The following is a 19,202-nucleotide window of genomic DNA, read 5'->3' on the forward strand; positions in this document are numbered from 1 at the left end:
GGGCTTTTTTTATTTTGATAGGGCTATTAGATTAGGAGTAATTTGTTGTTGTTTTTTGTTGATAATTTCATTTTATTTTGTGTAATTTAGTGTTTTTTTTGTAATTTAGATAATTGTATTTGATTAATTAAATTTATTTGATTGTAATGTTAAGTTTTAGTGTAAGGCAGGTTATGTTTTATTTTACAGGTAAATTTGTATTTATTTTAACTAGGTAGTTAGTAAATAGTTAATAACTATTTACTAACTAGTCTACCTAGTTAAAATAAATACAAACTTACCTGTGAAATAAAAATAAAACCTAAGATAGCTACAATATAACTATTAGTAATATTGTAGGTCGCTTAGGTTTTTTTTTTTTTAAAGGTAAGTATGTATTTAGTTTTAAATAGGAATTATTTAGGTAATAATTGTAAGGTTTATTTAGCTTTATTTTAATTATATTTAAGTTAGGGGGTGTTAGGGTTAGGGTTAGACCTATGCTTAGGGTTACGTTAGGGTTAGGTTTAGCGGTTAATATATTTATGTAGTGATGTGGGAGGCCAGAGGTTATGGGGTTAATAGTTTAATTTAGTATATTTCATTGTGGGGGGCTTGCAGTTTAGTGGTTAATAGGTTTATTATAGCAGCGGTGTGGACGGACGGTAGATTAGGAGTTAATAATATTTAAACTGCGGGAGGGCAGCGGTTTAGGGGTTAATAGGTTTATTATAGTGGCGACGATGTCGGGGAGTGGCAGAAGAGGGTTTAATACATTTTAATAGTGGCGGCGATGTCCGGAGCGGCAGATTAGGGGTTAATAATTTTATTTTAGTATTTGCGATGCGGGAGGGCCTCGGTTTAGCAGTTAATAGGTAGTTTATGAGTGTTAGTGTACTTTTTAACACTTTAGTTATGAGTTTTATGCTACAGCTTTGTAACGTAAAACTCATAACTACTGAGTTTAGATGGTGGTACAGATCTTGTCAGTTTAGGGTGTACAGCTCACTTTTTGGCCTCCCAAGCAAACTCGTAATACCGGCGCTATGAGAGTCCCATTTAAAAGGACTTTTTTAAAAGTGCGGTACTGACGTTGTGTGACGGCCAAAAAGGTGTGCAGTACACCTATACCTACAAGACTTGTAATAGCGGCGTTAGGGAGAAAGCAGCGTTATGAAGCATAACGATGCTTTTTCACTCATAACGCCAAACTTGTAATCTAGCTGTTTCTTATTAATCTTTTTTAAATGTAGATTTTAAGATTAATATGCTCCTGAGGTTTTTTCCTATTCAATATACTATCTATAATATGTTCTAGAGAATGGTTTATCCTGATTCCCTTTTGGGACTGTACTACTATTTCTATGGAAATTGGTACTTATTTTTAGGATTCTTTAGAGCTTGAATATAACCTTAGTAGAGCATATTCACGTACTGTTTATATTTTTAGCTCAGCTTAATCTGTGGCTGACATTACAGTTCTCTCAACCTTTTGTTGATCAGTTAGCATAAGCAGTTTTAGATTCTCAAGTATATAACTCTGTTTATTTACTTCAGATGTATTCATTTTATGTTATTATGTTAACTATATCTATTATTATGGTTTCAAATATATTTTATTATCTCTATCTTGTTAGGATAAAAATTTGTTGATTTCTATTATCTCCACTATTTCTGGAGTTTTAGAGTTTTTTCTGCCCTACTTTTATTCCGGTGATGTAGATCAGTTGGTGAACGTCCTGACTACAAATGCTTGTTCTAAGGTCCTAAATGTATATCCCGGCAGGGTTATTACAGCCCTTTGGCTTTTTGAGGTCAATTTATTGTGTACCATTTATTTGGGTAATAATAACAACTATTTTTATCAGCTGCTAATTTGGTTAACTCCGAGTGCAAGTACTGAAAAGCATTTTTTTGTATCCTTATGGGAGAAAAACGCTATATAATTACAAGTTATTAAGACTGCATGAAGGTGCGGTTCTCAAACCAGTGCTTCTGGTGGGGGGCAGATTAAATTGTCTTTGAAAACTCAGTCCAAAATTTATATTATTCTTAGGGCTTTGAATAGATTGTTATAATGAGACCTTTTATGGGAAAATTCTTTCTTTCTCAGTGCACTCTGTGAATTTTTTTCAGGAGTGATTATACCAGTTATTTAGCAGGAACATGGATTGGGTTTATATTCAATGCTATTCTTTGTCCCAAAGAAGAAAGGATTATTCAGTCAAATCTTGGATCTGAAATCTTTATATTGTTTTGTAAGAGTCTCAACCTTCAAGGTTGTGACTATAAGGACTATTAATGCCTTTTGTTCAGCAATGTCATTTCATGTCCACTCAATTTTACAGGACGTTTATCCTCATATTTTATTTCATTCAGACCACTTTTGGTTTCTGAGATTCTCTTTTTTAGGCAAGCTTTACCAATTTGTCGCTTTTCCATTTGGTCTAGTAACAGCTTTATGAATCTTTTCAAAGATTGTTGGTGCCCTTCTTTCTGTAATCAGACAGTAGGGTATTATAGTTTTCCTTATTTGGATGGTATCTTGGTATTAGCTTAATCTTTCTTTTATTAGAATCTCTCATGAATCAACTAGTTTTGTTTCTTCAAGACATGGTGTTACAAACTGCTATTTGTAACTGGCCCTTTAAATGAAAAATTGCCCTGCTTCCATGGATCGTGGAGAAGCCTATTTGCCAGCCTCCTTCCTCATGACTATGGCCCCTGGAAGATTGTGCCCCTGAGAACATATTAACTTTTATTGGGTGTGTATGGCCCTTTAAGAACCGTCTGGGGACATATTGTGACTTTGGTGAACAATGCCCCTTTAAGACTATGTCCCCAGACCTGTAAAATAGCTTGTCCCTGGCTTTCTCCCACTTGGTTCAGTGAATGGGACTTGCTGAGCCAGGTGCCACACAGGCAGAGTGTTCCACAGAGGGGGAGCACTGTTACAGAGGCATTGGTTTTCATTGTGTGCCATTAAGAGTTAATTTTGTTGAGCTTCAAGAAGCTTTCTAAATGCAAGTTTGCTGGGATCAGCTCTAATTAAGTTTAGTGATAAAACATTCCCATTGTCTAATCAGACTGCTAGTGATAAGGTGGACTGCATTGTTTTATTGTGTGTAATGTTATCTGCTGAAGTAATGTTGTGGCCTGTCAAAGGGCGTTGCCTCTATCTAAATGCATCAAATGTGTGATTGGGGATTTTATGCCTCCCCCTGAGAGTGTCTTTTTTGCATGTAACCTCAATAAAAACCAGGCTGTGTGTTCCAGCACATCAGACCTATTCTAACCCTCTAACTTGCAGCTTTGACTCATGTTTGTAGGATACAGCTATAATCACTACAGGGATTGCTATGCTTTTCATACTCCCTTAGCTACAGGGATTGCTACAGAAGGAAGAGGTTCACCTACTGGAGCCTGGTCGTAGGTCCAGGGCGCAGAGCAGACGGCGAGATACCAGCCCAGCAGCGGTGGTTCATAGAGTCTGCATTACTGATGGTGGCTACGCAGTAATTATAGTGTCTACGGTGCTGATGATCCTTTAGTGAGCGCTAGGAGCATCCTTTTCTACGGTCCAACTTCCAGCCAGCCTGGAGGCAACCGTAACATTTGGCGGCAGCGGTGGGATAGCGTCCTAGCGCAAGGAGCAGCACCCCAACAGCACTGGTATCGTAGGAGAGTTATTGAGGGCAACACTAGCCACTGCGCAGCGTCCCTACCTACAGCAGCATGGAGCTGACAAGATACTGGTCAGAACCCTGTGAAGAGCACCTCAACCGGATCCGTCGCTATGAGGGCACGGATTTCGTTCCAGAGGTAAAGAGGCGGCTAGTCCGATATGGTCCAGACCCTGCGCAGGAGGTAGTCAGTCGCATCATCCGGGAATTGGATACGGAGAACAAAGCGGCACGAGCCTTTGAGCGCCAACTGTGGAGTTTGAGGGTATGGACACCTGGTCTCCAGCGAGAAAGTGAGTTACAGGGAGCGGAGAGCAACGACCTCCCTCCCCAGCGGCAGCCGGAGTTACAGGGAGAGGAGAGCAGCGACCTCCCTCCCCAGCGGCAGTATACCGTGCAGAGGGAAGAGACAACCAGTCTCCTTCCCCAACCAGAGATACCAGAGGCAGCAGGCCTCATAGACTGGTCCTGGGAGGACCCCCAGCAGGCAGGTGGAGATGGGACCGCAGTCTCTCTACCGGCCCTACAGGGATGCTGGGCAGGCAGCCCAGATCCCCAGCGACAGACCCAGCTACAGGGAAGGGAGAGCATCGACCTCCCTCCCCAGCCGGAGTGTGCCTTCCAGGGAGAGGAGACAACCGGTCTCTCTCCCCAGCCGCAGCATGTTCCACAGGAAGCAGAGAGCATCGACCTCCCTTCCCAACGGCCACCGGAGTATCAGGAGGAGGAGGTAAGCCAATCTCCCCCTCCCCAGCTAACTCCTAACTTGGGCCCAGGGTTAACAGTGGAGATGTTAACCCCCACTGACCCCCACGTTCCCTTTGCCACCGGGCAGGACTATGCCCCAATTCCCCCAGCAGAAGAGCTGGCATCAGGACAGAGCGCTGCTGGCCTCTGCCCTACAGACCCCCTTGTTACAGGACTGGCCTGCAAACCCCTCACCCCAGCAGAAGCGCTGGCACCAGGGCAGAGTGCCGCTGGCCTCTGCCCCCCAAGTACCATCAGCTATTTGCCCAGCTGCGCCAGGAAGGCCGAGGATGCTACACTTTCATCCTACAACCTGGAACCTACAGGCCAGTACTACGTATTGTGGGGGGGCTACTTTGCTGCTAATGTTTATTTGTGGGTGGGTTGCGAGACTAACTTAGGCACTGACCGACAGAAGGTCAGGTGCCTGGTTAGTCTCCCTCCAAAAGGGGAGATATGTTACAAACTGCTATTTGTAACTGGCCCTTTAAATGAAAAATTGCCCTGCTTCCATGGATCGTGGAGAAGCCTATTTGCCAGCCTCCTTCCTCATGACTATGGCCCCTGGAAGATTGTGCCCCTGAGAACATATTAACTTTTATTGGGTGTGTATGGCCCTTTAAGAACCGTCTGGGGACATATTTTGACTTTGGTGAACAATGCCCCTTTAAGACTATGTCCCCAGACCTGTAAAATAGCTTGTCCCTGGCTTTCTCCCACTTGGTTCAGTGAATGGGACTTGCTGAGCCAGGTGCCACACAGGCAGAGTGTTCCACAGAGGGGGAGCACTGTTACAGAGGCATTGGTTTTCATTGTGTGCCATTAAGAGTTAATTTTGTTGAGCTTCAAGAAGCTTTCTAAATGCAAGTTTGCTGGGATCAGCTCTAATTAAGTTTAGTGATAAAACATTCCCATTGTCTAATCAGACTGCTAGTGATAAGGTGGACTGCATTGTTTTATTGTGTGTAATGTTATCTGCTGAAGTAATGTTGTGGCCTGTCAAAGGGCGTTGCCTCTATCTAAATGCATCAAATGTGTGATTGGGGATTTTATGCCTCCCCCTGAGAGTGTCTTTTTTGCATGTAACCTCAATAAAAACCAGGCTGTGTGTTCCAGCACATCAGACCTATTCTAACCCTCTAACTTGCAGCTTTGACTCATGTTTGTAGGATACAGCTATAATCACTACAGGGATTGCTATGCTTTTCATACTCCCTTAGCTACAGGGATTGCTACAGAAGGAAGAGGTTCACCTACTGGAGCCTGGTCGTAGGTCCAGGGCGCAGAGCAGACGGCGAGATACCAGCCCAGCAGCGGTGGTTCATAGAGTCTGCATTACTGATGGTGGCTACGCAGTAATTATAGTGTCTACGGTGCTGATGATCCTTTAGTGAGCGCTAGGAGCATCCTTTTCTACGGTCCAACTTCCAGCCAGCCTGGAGGCAACCGTAACACATGGTTAGAGGATTGGGGCTGCGTTACTGAGCGTTACGCTGCTTTTTTGCAGGTGTTAGACTTTTTTGCAACCGGCTCTCCCCGTTGCTTCCTATGGGGAAATCGTGCATGAGCACGTACGACCAGCTCACCGCTGACTTAAGCAGCGCTGGTATTGGAGTGCAGTAATGAGCAAAATTTTGCTCAACGCTCACTTCTTGTCTTTTAACGGTGGGTTTCTGAAAACCCGTAATACCATCGCTGCAGGTAAGTAAGCCGTGAGACAAAACTGCTTGTTAGCACCGCATAGCCTCTAACGCAAAACTTGTAATCTAGGTGATAGTTTTTACAGGGGGCCTCCTTTTGTTCGTCCTTCCTGGACTGTATTCTTATTGGATACAAGTCTTACAGATTGGGGAGCTGTCTGAGGGTCTCTGACAGCACAAGGGGTTTGGAAATTTTAAGAGGCGAGGTTACCAATCAATATTTTAGAACTCTGTGCTATTTTCAGAGCTATTTCAGGCTTGGCCTCTTTTACGAGAACTTTTCATATTGCTTTCAGACGGACAAAATCACAACTGTGGCATATGTCAATCATCAATAGGGACTCGCAGTTCCTTAGCAATTAAGAAGTATCTTGAATACGTTCATAGGTTGAATTCATCTCCTGTCTAATTTCTAAGATTCATATCTCAGGTTTAGACATTTGGGAGGTGGATTATCTCAGCCGTCAGACTTTACGTCCGGGAGAGTGGTATCTTTATACAGATGTTTTTCTCAGTTTCCCAGGTACTTTTTCAGGTCCAGGGATCCTCAGGCGGAGATGGTGGATGCATTAGCAGTGTCTTGGTTTTGCAACCTTGCTACATGTTTCCGCCTGTTTTTTTCTTCCAAGGGTGATCTCCAAGATTATATTGGAACAGTCTCATGTGTTTCTGATAGCATCAGCATGGCCTCACAGGTTTGGTATGTGGATCTTGTCTGGATGTCCAGTTGCCATGCTTTGCCGCTTTCTCTTTGGCCAGCCCTCTTGTTTCAAAAAACCTATTTTTTTTACGGTGTTTTTCTCATAAATTCTCTTGGCATTCTTTTAGAATTCCAAGGATTTTACAGTTTTTTCAGGATGGTTTGGATTAAGTTTGTCTGCAAATTTTTTGAAGGGACAAATCTCTGTCCTTTCTGTTTTTATTTCTTTGAAAGATTGTTTAAACTTCCTGATATTCACTCTTTTGTTCAGGCTTTGGTTTGTATCAAGCCTGATAATTTATTCATTTCTTCTTTTTGGAGTCTTAATTTGGTTTAAGGATTTTGTAGGCTCTTTCTTTTGAGCTTATATTTTCTTTAAAGATTATTTACGTTCTTGAAAAGTGTTGTTTCTCTTGGCTATCTCTTCTGCTAGAAGAGTTTCTGATTTATCAGCCCTTTCTTGTGTGTCTCCTTGTCTGATTTTTCATCTAGATAAGTTGTTTTGTGGACTTCTTTATTTTTTTCTCTTCCTAAGGTTGTGAATTTGAAAAACATTAGTAGAGAAATTATTGTTCCTTCTTCGTGTCCTAATCCTAAATAATTATTTGAGAGTTCTTTACATCCTTTGGATGTGGAAAGAGCTTGATAATTCTATATCAAGGTTACTAGGATTTCAGAAAACTTCTAGACTGATGTTTTTCTGGTTCCAGAAAAAGGTTAGAACGCCTCTGCCATTTCTTTGGCATTCTGATTAAAGCTTTTGGGTTTTCACAGCTTATTTCGAGGCAGTGCAGGCTCTGCCTCAGAGATTTACAGCTCATTCTACTAAGTTCAGTCGCAATTTCTTGGGCGTTTTTTTTTTTTCAGAATGAACCTTTGGATGATCTTCTTTGCATACTTTTATTGTTTTTACCATTTTGATGTATTTGCCTCTTCTGAAGCAATCTTTGGTAGAAAAGTTCTTCAGGCAGCTGTCTCAGTTTGATTCTACTGCTTAATTATTAATTATTGTGTGGATTTAATTTCTCAATGGAAATAGCTGTTGTTATTTTATCCCTCCCTCTCTAGTGACTCTTCTGTGGACTTCCACATCTTGGGTATTTCTATCCCATACGTCACTAGCTCATGGACTCTTGCCAATTACATAAGAGAAAACATAATTTATGTAAGAACTTACCTGATAAATTAATTTCTTTCATATTGGCAAGAGTCCATGAGACCCACCATTTTTATGGTGGTTATGTTTTTTTTGTATCAAAGCACAATTATATTTCCAGTTCCTCTTTTATATGCTTTTTTACTACTTTTGTTATCACCCCACTTCTTTGCTCTTCGTTAAACTGAATTGTGGGTGTGGTGAGGGGTGTATTTATAGGCATTTTGAGGTTTGGGAAACTTTGCCCCCTCATGGTAGGATTGTATATCCCATACGTCACTAGCTCATGGGGGCATATTTAACAATGTGCAAGCGGACATGATACGAAGTAGCGTATCATGTCCGCTGCACAACGCTGCCCATCGATAAATGCCGACAGCATACTCTGTCAGCATTTTTTTTTCATTGCACCAGCAGTTCTTGTGAACTGCTGGTGCAAAGCCAACCCCTGCAGATTTGCGGCCAATCGGTCGCTAGCAGGGGGTGTCAATCAACCCGATCGAATTTGATTGGGTTGATTTCTGTCAGCCACCTCAGAGCAGACGGACAGGTTATGGAGCTGCTTCATAACTTCTTGATAACGTCTGTTAACAAGGGGCCTCAAGCTCCATATAGAGCTTGATAAATATGCCCCATGGACTCTTGCCAATATGAAATAAATGAATTTATCAGGTAAGTTCTTACATAAACTATGTTTTTTTGCAGTTCATATGATCCATTAAAGTCTTTGAGAGAATATGTTAACACGGTCGTGATATTCAAAGTTGCCCTCTTAACCGCTGCTCCTTAACTTGTCCACCTGCTCTGAGGCTGCGGACATCAATCCGCCCGATCGCATATGAGGAATATCTGTGCCTCTGAACCTTTGTTAAACAGCTGCAAGGTACAAACCTGAATATAAAAAGCAGCCAAGGCATTTGATAATCCTGTTCCCCTGAGACTAGAAGAACCTTAAAGGACCACTCAACGCAATATAATTACATAATAAAAAGACAATGATTTAACACCTACTCTGAATTTCAAATAAGCAGTAGATTTATTTCCAAGAAATTTATTTTTTCTCCCATTTTCCGGCCCCCTGTATCATGTGACAGACATCAGCCAATCACAGACTAGTGTACATATACCCTGTGAGCTTGTGCACATGCTCAGTAGGATCTTGTTCCCCAAAAAAATGTGAATATAAAAAGACTGTGCACAATTTGACAATCGAAGTAAATTGGAAAGTGACTTAAAACTGCTGCTCTATCTAAATCATAAAAGGTTATTTTGACTTGAGTGTCCCTTTAAGTAAGTTAATTACAAGGTCTTTAAAAAGATATAAAACCCCAAAATATTTCATGATTCACATAGAACATACCATTTTAAACAACATTCCAATTACTTTTATTATTGAATTGTCTTCTTTTTCTTGTTATCCTATGTTGAAAAGCACATACCTGCAGTACTTTATAGCAGCAGTTCTGCAATAATGTTATAGATTAGCAAGAGCACTAGATGGCAGCACTATTTCCTGTTATGTACATGTGCACAATACCTATCTAGATATCTCTTTAACAAAGAATAAAATGAGAATAAAGCAAATTTGATATTAGAAGTAAATTGGAAACATTTTTAAAATTGTATTCTCTGTCTTAATCATGACATTTTTGGGGGGTCTCATATCCCTTTAAACAAGATCTGGTTGAAATACAATTGCCCTGAAAGGATAGGATTAACTCTTGTTTGAGTGTTTGCAAACCTTTCCTATATATATTTACTACTAAGCCTGGAGTATTTCACTTAACCATGTGTTTCATCTATCAGATTTAATGTTCTTTTTCTCCTCCAGGTTCCCTTCCCACATTAACAATCAACCTGGCTCTTGCAATGGCGACCGTCTAAATGGAAGATCATATTGAACGTGGTAGCAGATCTACAAAAGGCTAATTTATCTTGCCACCAACTAGCCATTATTCCACTACCTTTAACAATTAATAAAGCAAGAACTGTAAATTCAGTCAATATCAAGATGCTTTTCACAGCTTTGCTGGTGCCTGTTTTGTAGTTTTCCTTTCATGTGTTTTTTATGGAGCAATTAGTATGTTTTTAACAGATGTTTAATGTACAGTTCAATATTTTTTACAGGAAGCTGTTGCTACATGTTTGAGTACAGCTGTTGCATTTCCTGTTAATTCAGTTAATTAGTGGTGGTTTATCATAGATCATTGCGCTTATTAGACCCCTCCAAGAGGATTCTCTGTTCTTTGAATCACCAACAAGATCCTTCTGGGAATCTGCTTCTTCCTATATCTTACAGTATTCCAAGAAACAATTCTGAGAGGATCTGTATTAGTTTTAGGGCCGTCTATCAGACAGCACATTGAGAGTCACTAGGAACAATATCACTGGTATTTCATGCTTATACCTAGTTTATTGAAGCCGTACTGTCTACTACACATGGCATTAAAGGGACATGAAACCCATTTTTTTGTTCCCTTCATGATTCAGATAGAATATTTTTTAGACAACTTTCTAGTTTTGTTCTGTTACCAAAGTTGCATCATTTTCTCCCTATCTTTTGTTGAAGGAACAGCAATGCACTACTGGGAGCTAGCTGTGCACATCTGGTGAGTCAATGTCAAGGGGCATATATGTACAGCCACCAATCAGCATCTAGCTCCCAGTAGCACATTGCTGCTCCTAAGCCTACCGTACCTAGGTATGCTTTTCAACAAAAGATACCTAAAGAACAAAGCAAATTAGAAAATAAAAGTAAATTGGAAAGTTGCTAAAAATTGCTGCTCTATCTGAAATTTTAGTTTACTGTCCCTTTAAATAAAATATACTGAAACTCTTAAAAGTCTTAACTAGAAACCTGGATTTCTAAACTTTTATTCTAAGCTTCTATAAAACTCCTCAAGGCTTGCTGTGTGTGGTGCAAGGAAACCTGGTTACTGGTTGTGCAGGATAGTGGTTTACTGACTGTTCCCATGGGGCCGAATTATCAAACTCCAAATGGAGCTTGATGCCCCTGTTTCCGCAATGATAAATGCTGACAGCGTGTTTCCCCTTATTCATGCATTCTGTATCTGTTTGCCCTTATTCATGCATTCTGTATCTGCCCTTATTCATGCATTCTGTATCTGTTTGCCCTTATTCATGCATTCTGTATCTGCTAGGGTTATGCATTCCTGTGACTCCAGATTACAGAGAGATTACAAATACTGGCACTGGATATTTTACTGTGTCTACAGCTGGTCTGCCTATACCCACCAAGGTCCTAGACATATTGTATATACATATTAATGCAGATGCCTCCATACTGATACCTTTTTTCATCTATTAGTATATATACATCTTTATTATTTTAGCTCTATTTAGATTTTGTGGTGTATTCATATACACTGCCATACATATTTGTGCATGTTGGTTACTAAAGATCTACAGGTATATAAGGCTTTATACAACTTCATATGTGTATGTGTGTGTGTATATATATATATATATATATATATATATATATGTGTGTGTGTGTGTATATATATATATATATATATATATATATATATATATATATATATATATATATATATATATATATATATATATATATATATAAAACATAAATCATCTTGCATCAAATCTTGTATAATGAAAACACTGATTCAGATGCTTTTTTTTCACCCTATATTTTTAATTCCTGAGAATAAAAAGCAACAGTTATGTTAAGATGTTTCCTTAAACACTGAGCACAGCAACGTGTGATCCCTGTATGTGTCTGTAGTGTTTGATTGTAAGTCTGCTGCTCAATAGAAATAAATTGCTTTGCTGGTGACAGTCACTGATTGAGTTAATGCAATCTGTAGCCACTGATTAGGCAGTGAAAGGGTAAAACAGGCCGTGCTTGCTCATAAGGGGAATGTAGAAAATGAAAGGGAGGAGGTGAGATGACGTGCAGCATCCTCCCTTTCTAACTCACAACCAAAGCAACGGCTGAGCACTGGAGAGAGTGAGAACTGTCAGCATCAGCACCTCAATCTGACCGGAGCTGTCACCTCTTCTTCCACACAGGAGCAGTGACAGCCTCAGTCCTCCTTAACCATTCAGGAGCTGTGCCAGCCTAAGACCTCCTCAACCACCCATGGGACTGTGCCAGCCTCAGACCTCCTCATCCAGACAGAAGCTGTGTTAGCCCCAGACTTCCTCGTCCAGCTAGCCTTAAAGATCAATATCCTGGCTGAAGCATTGACTGCTTCAAACCTCATTCAGCAAGAGCTGTGTTGACCTCAAACCTGATTCGGGAGATATTTTTTAGAGCGTTTTTAACCATCCAAGATATTCACCATCCCTTAGAACTCAAGAGGTGGCTTCTTCCACAGGGGACTCGTATAGCTGTAGGGTGGGTTAAGTGTCTTTTTTTCTAAAGGGCCCTTAAAGCTGTCACCCTGAAGTTTCTAGCCGTCTTGCTGGTGGCAGGAATGCTTGCATTCCTCGGTGCCATCATATGTATCATTGCAAGTGTCCATCCTGCAGCCAAAGGACCTGTCCAAGGTGCTGAAAATGAATCTTCGGCAGCAGCGCCTCTGGAGAAAAGTCTGGGAGCTCTCCATGGTGTGAAAACTCTCTATGGATCCAAGGATGCTTTCTTGGAGGTCTCAGGATCCAAGAGCCAAGCACCTCCAAGCTTCAGCCGCCTCCTGTGCACTCCTCTAGCCATGGAGTGCCCTTCCGATGTACAGAGAGATGCCCCCCAGCCTGTAGGAGAGGATATCCTCTTCTTGCAAACCACAGCAGAGCAGCTGAGGCAGACAGTTCTGCAGCAGAAAAAGCAGATCCACACTGACCAGGAGGCCATCAGGGAACTGACCAGCAAGCTCAGCCGCTGTGAAAATGGGCTAGACAAAAGCTACAAGGAAGGGGATGTGTGGGGAGCTAAGGAAGGAACCATGGGGGACCTCCCTCTGGACTCCCCTCAGGCTGTACAAGAGCTGGAGGAAGCGGTGAGGACCCTAAAGGACAGGATCGAGAAGATTGAGGTGAGTCTGTGAGATTTTGTTAAAACTCCGAATTGGAATTAAGATTGTGGGCCTTTATTAAACATCAGTTACCTTTAGTGAGAAAATTAAATCTCAAGTTTGCTGTAGGGATATATAATTAGACACACTGTGACAGATAGATAGATAGATAGATATTTTAGATAGATATATGAAGACAATCAGATAGATGGACAGGTAGACAGATAGATAGATAGATAGATAAAGACAGGCAGTTAGACAAGCAGACATATACATAGATAGATAGATAGATAGATAGATAGATAGATAGATGAACAAACAAGTTATAAGACAAAACAGGGTTTATTAATGATTTATGCTCCTTTTCTAGAAAAATGAACATGTGAACTCAAAGATAAATCTAATTATTGTTTTGCACAATCATCTTCAAGTATCAGATAACAGATTGAGATGATCAGAATGTGTAAACTATGATTCTTGAATATAAGGAGGCTATCAATGTTAATACTATAATTATGTTAATAATATAATTTATTAAATACCTAAAATATATTAAATTACTATTATAATTGTGTTTGAACCCTTTGATTGCCACAGGGGCTGCAACTCGCTTTGTTTTGTGTCAACCAAGTTGTTAATATAGTTTAGAAAATGATTTACAAGATTCAGACTTGAGAGCAAAGAAAGAGTCAAAGAGCCCAGTCCAGGAGTGTCTTAATATATTCTGCATGGAGCTGTTGTAGATACCAGTATACCAATATAACAGTATGGGTGGTTTGCTACACACATACACACTCACACACAAACATATATATATATATATATATATATATATATATATATATATATATATATATATATATATATATACTGTGTGTGTGTGCGTGTTAAGGCAATTGCATTGTACTAGCCCATAATACTGTGACCCACCTATAAAATTCGTGTTATATGCCACTAAAACCACACAGAGGAAGCAGTTACACCAGTGCTTATTTTAATTGCCCCAATACCTGCCCCCCCCCCCCTTACTTCAATAGCTAGTCTTCCCCTAAGAAAGTATTTGCAAAGTATGTAAATCCAGTGCAGTATTGATGAGATGTTTACAAAGCATTACCAAGCTTTCTACTGATCTACTTGCCTGGCATTTATATGTCTCTATCTGCCTTTCCATCTATGTATTGATCTGCCTTGTGATATATCTTCTTATATGCTGTGTATGTCTTTCTTTACATCTATATATCTCTATTGGTTTGGTTCTGCATCTGTCTACATAGCTGTCATTGTGTCTACAAATGACTGTGTCTGAAGTTAACACATGAATATTAATCTCTATATTTAATGTAAAAAAATCATGCAGACCACATTTGCTTTTAAACCCACCAACCCACCTACTCTGCCCTACCCCTTGTGTAAAGGTAATGTAGACAATAGGTGCTAACTCCAGAGCTCTCTACATCTTTACAGTATTATATAATGTACTTATTGTGCTTTTTTCATAGTGCCAGGGGATATGTTAGCATGTTTTATATAAATACTACAATAAAAAGATAAGAATGAAACCTCAGTGTTTTCTGGTACATTAAGTATGATGGTGCTAATAGTTTTGTGTTTGACAGGCGGTATCTCAGTACAGACGGGGCACTTGGCCCCAGAAGGCAAATGGACATCTTATCTATTTATCTGCGATAGCGGCTAGGAGGTTTACATTCATACTAGAAGGACAGGATGATGGGTGAGAGAGGAATAGGGGAGAAGGAGAAAGAAGAGAGCGACAGGAGCAGGGCGGAGATATAGAAAGTGATGGAGGAAGCAGAATAGGAAACATAATTTAAAGAGGAAGAAGATGGGGTCCGGGGGACATTGAGAGAGCTATCGGGATAGTGATGAAGGAGGAAGAGTGTGAGGTTTATATTAGATACAATATACAGTTCTTTTTGATAATGTCACCCGGACAGCAATACCGAGACTAAAATACCAAACTATCTCACCTAAACTCTAACCCCAGTAACTAACCATTACTAAGTCCATAACGCTTACCATGACCCGATTAAAAGCTCTAGCCCCTGTCCCTAAACCTCAACAAGTCCCTAACCCTGGTCCTAGCCTTACCTATAATATAACCATAGGTCTAGCCTTAATTCCTGTCCTGACCATTAACACCTAATCCTTAACACTAGCCCTACTAATTATAAGACCTACAATCAACAATCATAACAGTAACACTTACACCAATCCCTACCCCTGTTACCAACCCTTAAACCCTAATGGTAGATGTAACCCTAACCATAACCCCATTACCTAACCCTCACCCACATACTTAGCACTAGCCCTATCTATAATCAACAACATTAACTGTATCACTTATGCCAATCCCCACCTCTATCACCAGATCTTAACCCTTAATCCCTAGCCCTACTTATGTTAAACATTCATAACCATAGTTTTAACCTCAATATGAAATCCCTGTCCCAATCCTTGACTCCTAATCCCAATTACTAGCCCTAGCACTACCTATAGTCAGGAATTACAATGGTAGCACTAACTCCAACCTCAATCCGTACCTCTATCCCTAACCCTTAAAGGGACACTAAACCCAATGTTTTCTTTAATGATTCAGATAGAGTAGGAATGTAAAGCTTAGAAGCCAGCCCATTTTCGGATCAGCACCCTGGATAGCCCTTGCTTATTGGTGGCTACATTTAGCCACCAATAAGCAAGTGTAACCCAGGTTCTGAACCAAAAATGTGCCAGCCCCTAAGCTTTACATTCCTGCTTTTTAAATAAAGATAGCAAGAGAACGAAGAAAATTTGATAATAGGAGTAAATTAGAAAGTTGCTTAAAATTGCATGTTCTGTCTGAATCATAAAGAAAAATGTGGGTTTAGTGTCCCTTTAACATCTAATCCCTCAACCTAGTCTTGGCCCTAACCATAGCTTTAACCTTAGCTCCTCACCCTTATCCAGGTCCCTTAATCTAGCCCTAGCCCTACATATAATCAACATTAATAACTTCTCTAACTTCAATCTTAATCCCTGTCAAGATTAATCTCTAATTTTAAGATTAATTCATGCCCCAACCCTTAACCGAGTCACTAACCCTCACCCAAGTCCCTAACACTAGCCCTGCCTAATAATCATCAATCATAAAAATAGCTCTAACCTAATCCTCTAACCCAAATCTCAATCCCTACCTCTTACCCCAGCCTTAAACCCCAATCCTTAACTTTATCTCTGATCCCAAATCCTAGCCACAGTCACTAACCTTCACCCAAGAGCTTAACCTAACCCTACCTATAATCTTCAGTCATCATGGTGGCTCTAACCCAAATATCAATCCCTCTATCTATTCTCAGCCTTAAATTCCAATCATTAACCCTAGCTCTGACCCTAATCCTTGCCCCAGTCACTAACCATCACCAAAGCCCTAACCCTAGCCCTATGTATAATCATCAGTCATAATGGTGGCTCTAACCCAAATCTCAATCCCTACCTCCATCCTCAACCTTAAACCTTAACTCTGTCTCTTATACCAAACCCTAGCCCCAGTCAATATCGCTTACCCAAGCCCTAACCCTATGTATAATCATCAAACATCATGGTGGCTGTAGCCCAAATCTCAATCCCTACCTCTATCCCTGGCCTTAAACCTCAATCCTCAACTTTGTTTCTGATCCCAAACCCTAGCTCCAGTCACTAACCCTCACTAAAGCCCTAACCCTATCCCTACCTATAATCATCGGTCATTATGGTGGCTCTAACCCAAATCTCAATCCTGTCTCTATCCCCAGCATTAAAACCCAATCCTTAACCCTAGCTCTGACCCCAAACCCTAGCCTCTCTATAATCCTTATCAAATCCCTAACAGTAGCACTAGCCCGCCCTATAATAAACTGTTATAATAGTTCTAGCCCCAGTGCCTAAGCCTAACATTACCATATATAGGTTGTTATCCCCAACATTCTTTCACCCAGATTTCACAGTTGATGATCTCTTGTCAGTCTTATGCAGTGTCTTTCATTCATATATTATTCTAAGCAGCCCATTCACTAAACACACAGAAATGAGGGAGTTGAAATACGTACACTGAAGAGAATAACCAAGGAAATCTTAGTAACGTAATTGGCTGCAGGGGACGTAAGTGTAATACATGATGCATGAATTGTAGGATTAGGCGCAGAAAAAGAGAAAAAAAGAAGACAATTTTGCCCTCACAGTAAGAAGCATACACAGCTATCCAAAAAGACATATAATACTGGCAGTTATATACTGTGCATTATATATATATATATATATATATATATATATATATATATATATATATATATATATAGTATACAGTCCTGACAGTAATATTGTGTGCATTATATAGTATATAGTATACAGTCCTGACAGTTATATACTGTGCATTATATAGTATATAGTATATAGTATACTGTCCTGACAGTTATATACTGTGCATTATATAGTATATAGTATACTGTCCTGACAGTTATATACTGTGCATTATATAGTATATAGTCTACAGTCCTGACAATTATATACTGTGCATTATATAGTATATAGCATACAGTCCTGATAGTTATATACCGTGCATTATATAGTATATAGCATGCAGTCCGGACAATTATATACTGTGCATTATATAGTATATAGTATACAGTCCTGACAGTTATAAACTGTGCATTATATAGTATATAGTATACAGTCCTGACAGTTATACACTGAGCATTATATAGTACATACTATACAGTCCTGACAGTTATATACTGTGCATTAAATAGTATATAGTATACAGTACTGAGTTAATTAGTGTATATTATATATTATATACTATACACTCCTGGCAGTTATATACTGTGTATTATATATCATATAGTATACACTCCTGGCAGTTATATACTGTGTATTATATATCATATAGTATACAGTCTTGACAGTGATATAGTATGCATTATATAGTATATAGTATACAGTCCAAATAGTTATATACTGTGCATTATATAGTATAGAGTCCTGACAGTTAATTAGTGTGCATTATATATTATATAGTATACAGTCCTGACAGTTATATACTGTGTATTATATATCATATAGTATACAGTCTTGACAGTGATATAGTATGCATTATATAGTATACAGTCCCGATAGTTATATACTGTGCATTATATAGTATAGAGTCCTGACAGTTAATTTGTGTGCATTATATAGTATATAGTATACAGTCCTGATAGTTATATACTGTGTATTATATAGAATATAGTATACAGTCCTGACAATTATAAACTCTGCATTATAAACTATATAGTATACAGTCCTGACAGTTATATAGTGTGCATTATATAGTATACAGTCCTGATAGTTATATACTGTGTATTATATAGAATATAGTATACAGTCCTGACAGTTATAAACTCTGCATTATAAACTATATAGTATACAGTCCTGACAGTTATATATTGTGCATTATATAGTATATAGTATACAGACCTGACAGTTATATAGTGTGCATTATATAGTATACAGTCCTGACAGTTATATACTGTGCATTATAAAGTATATAGTATGCATTCCTGACAGTTATATACTGTGCATTATATATTATATGGTATACAATCCTGACATTTATATACTGTGCAATATATAGTTTACAGTCCTGACAGTTATACACTGTGCATTATATATTATATAGTATACAGTCCTGACAGTTAAATAGAGTGCATTATATAGTATATAGTATACAGTCCTGACAGTTATATACTGTGCATTATATAGTATATAGTATACAGTCCTGACAGTTATATACTGTGCATTATATAGTATATAGCATACAGTCCTGACAGTTATATACTGTGCATTATATAGTATACAGTCCAGACAGTTATATATTGTGCATTATATAGTATACAGTCCTGACAGTTATATACTGTGCATTATATAGTATATAGTATTCAGTCCTGACAGTTATATACTGTGCATTATATAGTATATAGCATACAGTCCTGACAGTTATATACTGTGCATTATATAGTATACAGTCCAGACAGTTATATATTGTGCATTATATAGTATACAGTCCTGACAGTTATATACTGTGCATTATATAGTATATAGTATACAGTCCTGACCGTTATATACTGTGCATTATATAGTATATAGTATACAGTCCTCACATTTATATACTGTGCATTATATAGTATATAGCATACAGTCCTGACAGCTATATATAATACATTATATGTC

The 19,202-nt window shown here is 39.1% G+C and overlaps 1 protein-coding gene and 1 long non-coding RNA gene across 2 annotated transcripts in view; both read left to right on the forward strand.

The window, feature by feature from the left end:
* The first annotated feature begins 8,710 nt into the window (after positions 1–8,710).
* LOC128666607 (uncharacterized) lies at positions 8,711–9,993 on the forward strand. The gene is made up of 2 exons (XR_008403251.1): positions 8,711–8,848; positions 9,797–9,993. It is a non-coding gene; the product is annotated as an uncharacterized LOC128666607 (long non-coding RNA).
* A 1,882-nt stretch (positions 9,994–11,875) lies between these two features.
* Positions 11,876–19,202, forward strand: part of NPTXR (neuronal pentraxin receptor) — a 64,638-nt gene continuing 57,311 nt past the window's right edge. Inside the window, exons 1-2 of the mRNA XM_053689433.1 lie at positions 11,876–11,889; positions 12,374–12,983. Of these exons, the coding sequence (XP_053545408.1) occupies positions 11,876–11,889; positions 12,374–12,983 (624 nt within the window). The remainder of the gene's footprint in view (positions 11,890–12,373; positions 12,984–19,202) is intronic.

This window comes from Bombina bombina, chromosome 7 (assembly GCF_027579735.1).
Source record: "Bombina bombina isolate aBomBom1 chromosome 7, aBomBom1.pri, whole genome shotgun sequence".
NCBI lineage: Eukaryota > Metazoa > Chordata > Amphibia > Anura > Bombinatoridae > Bombina > Bombina bombina.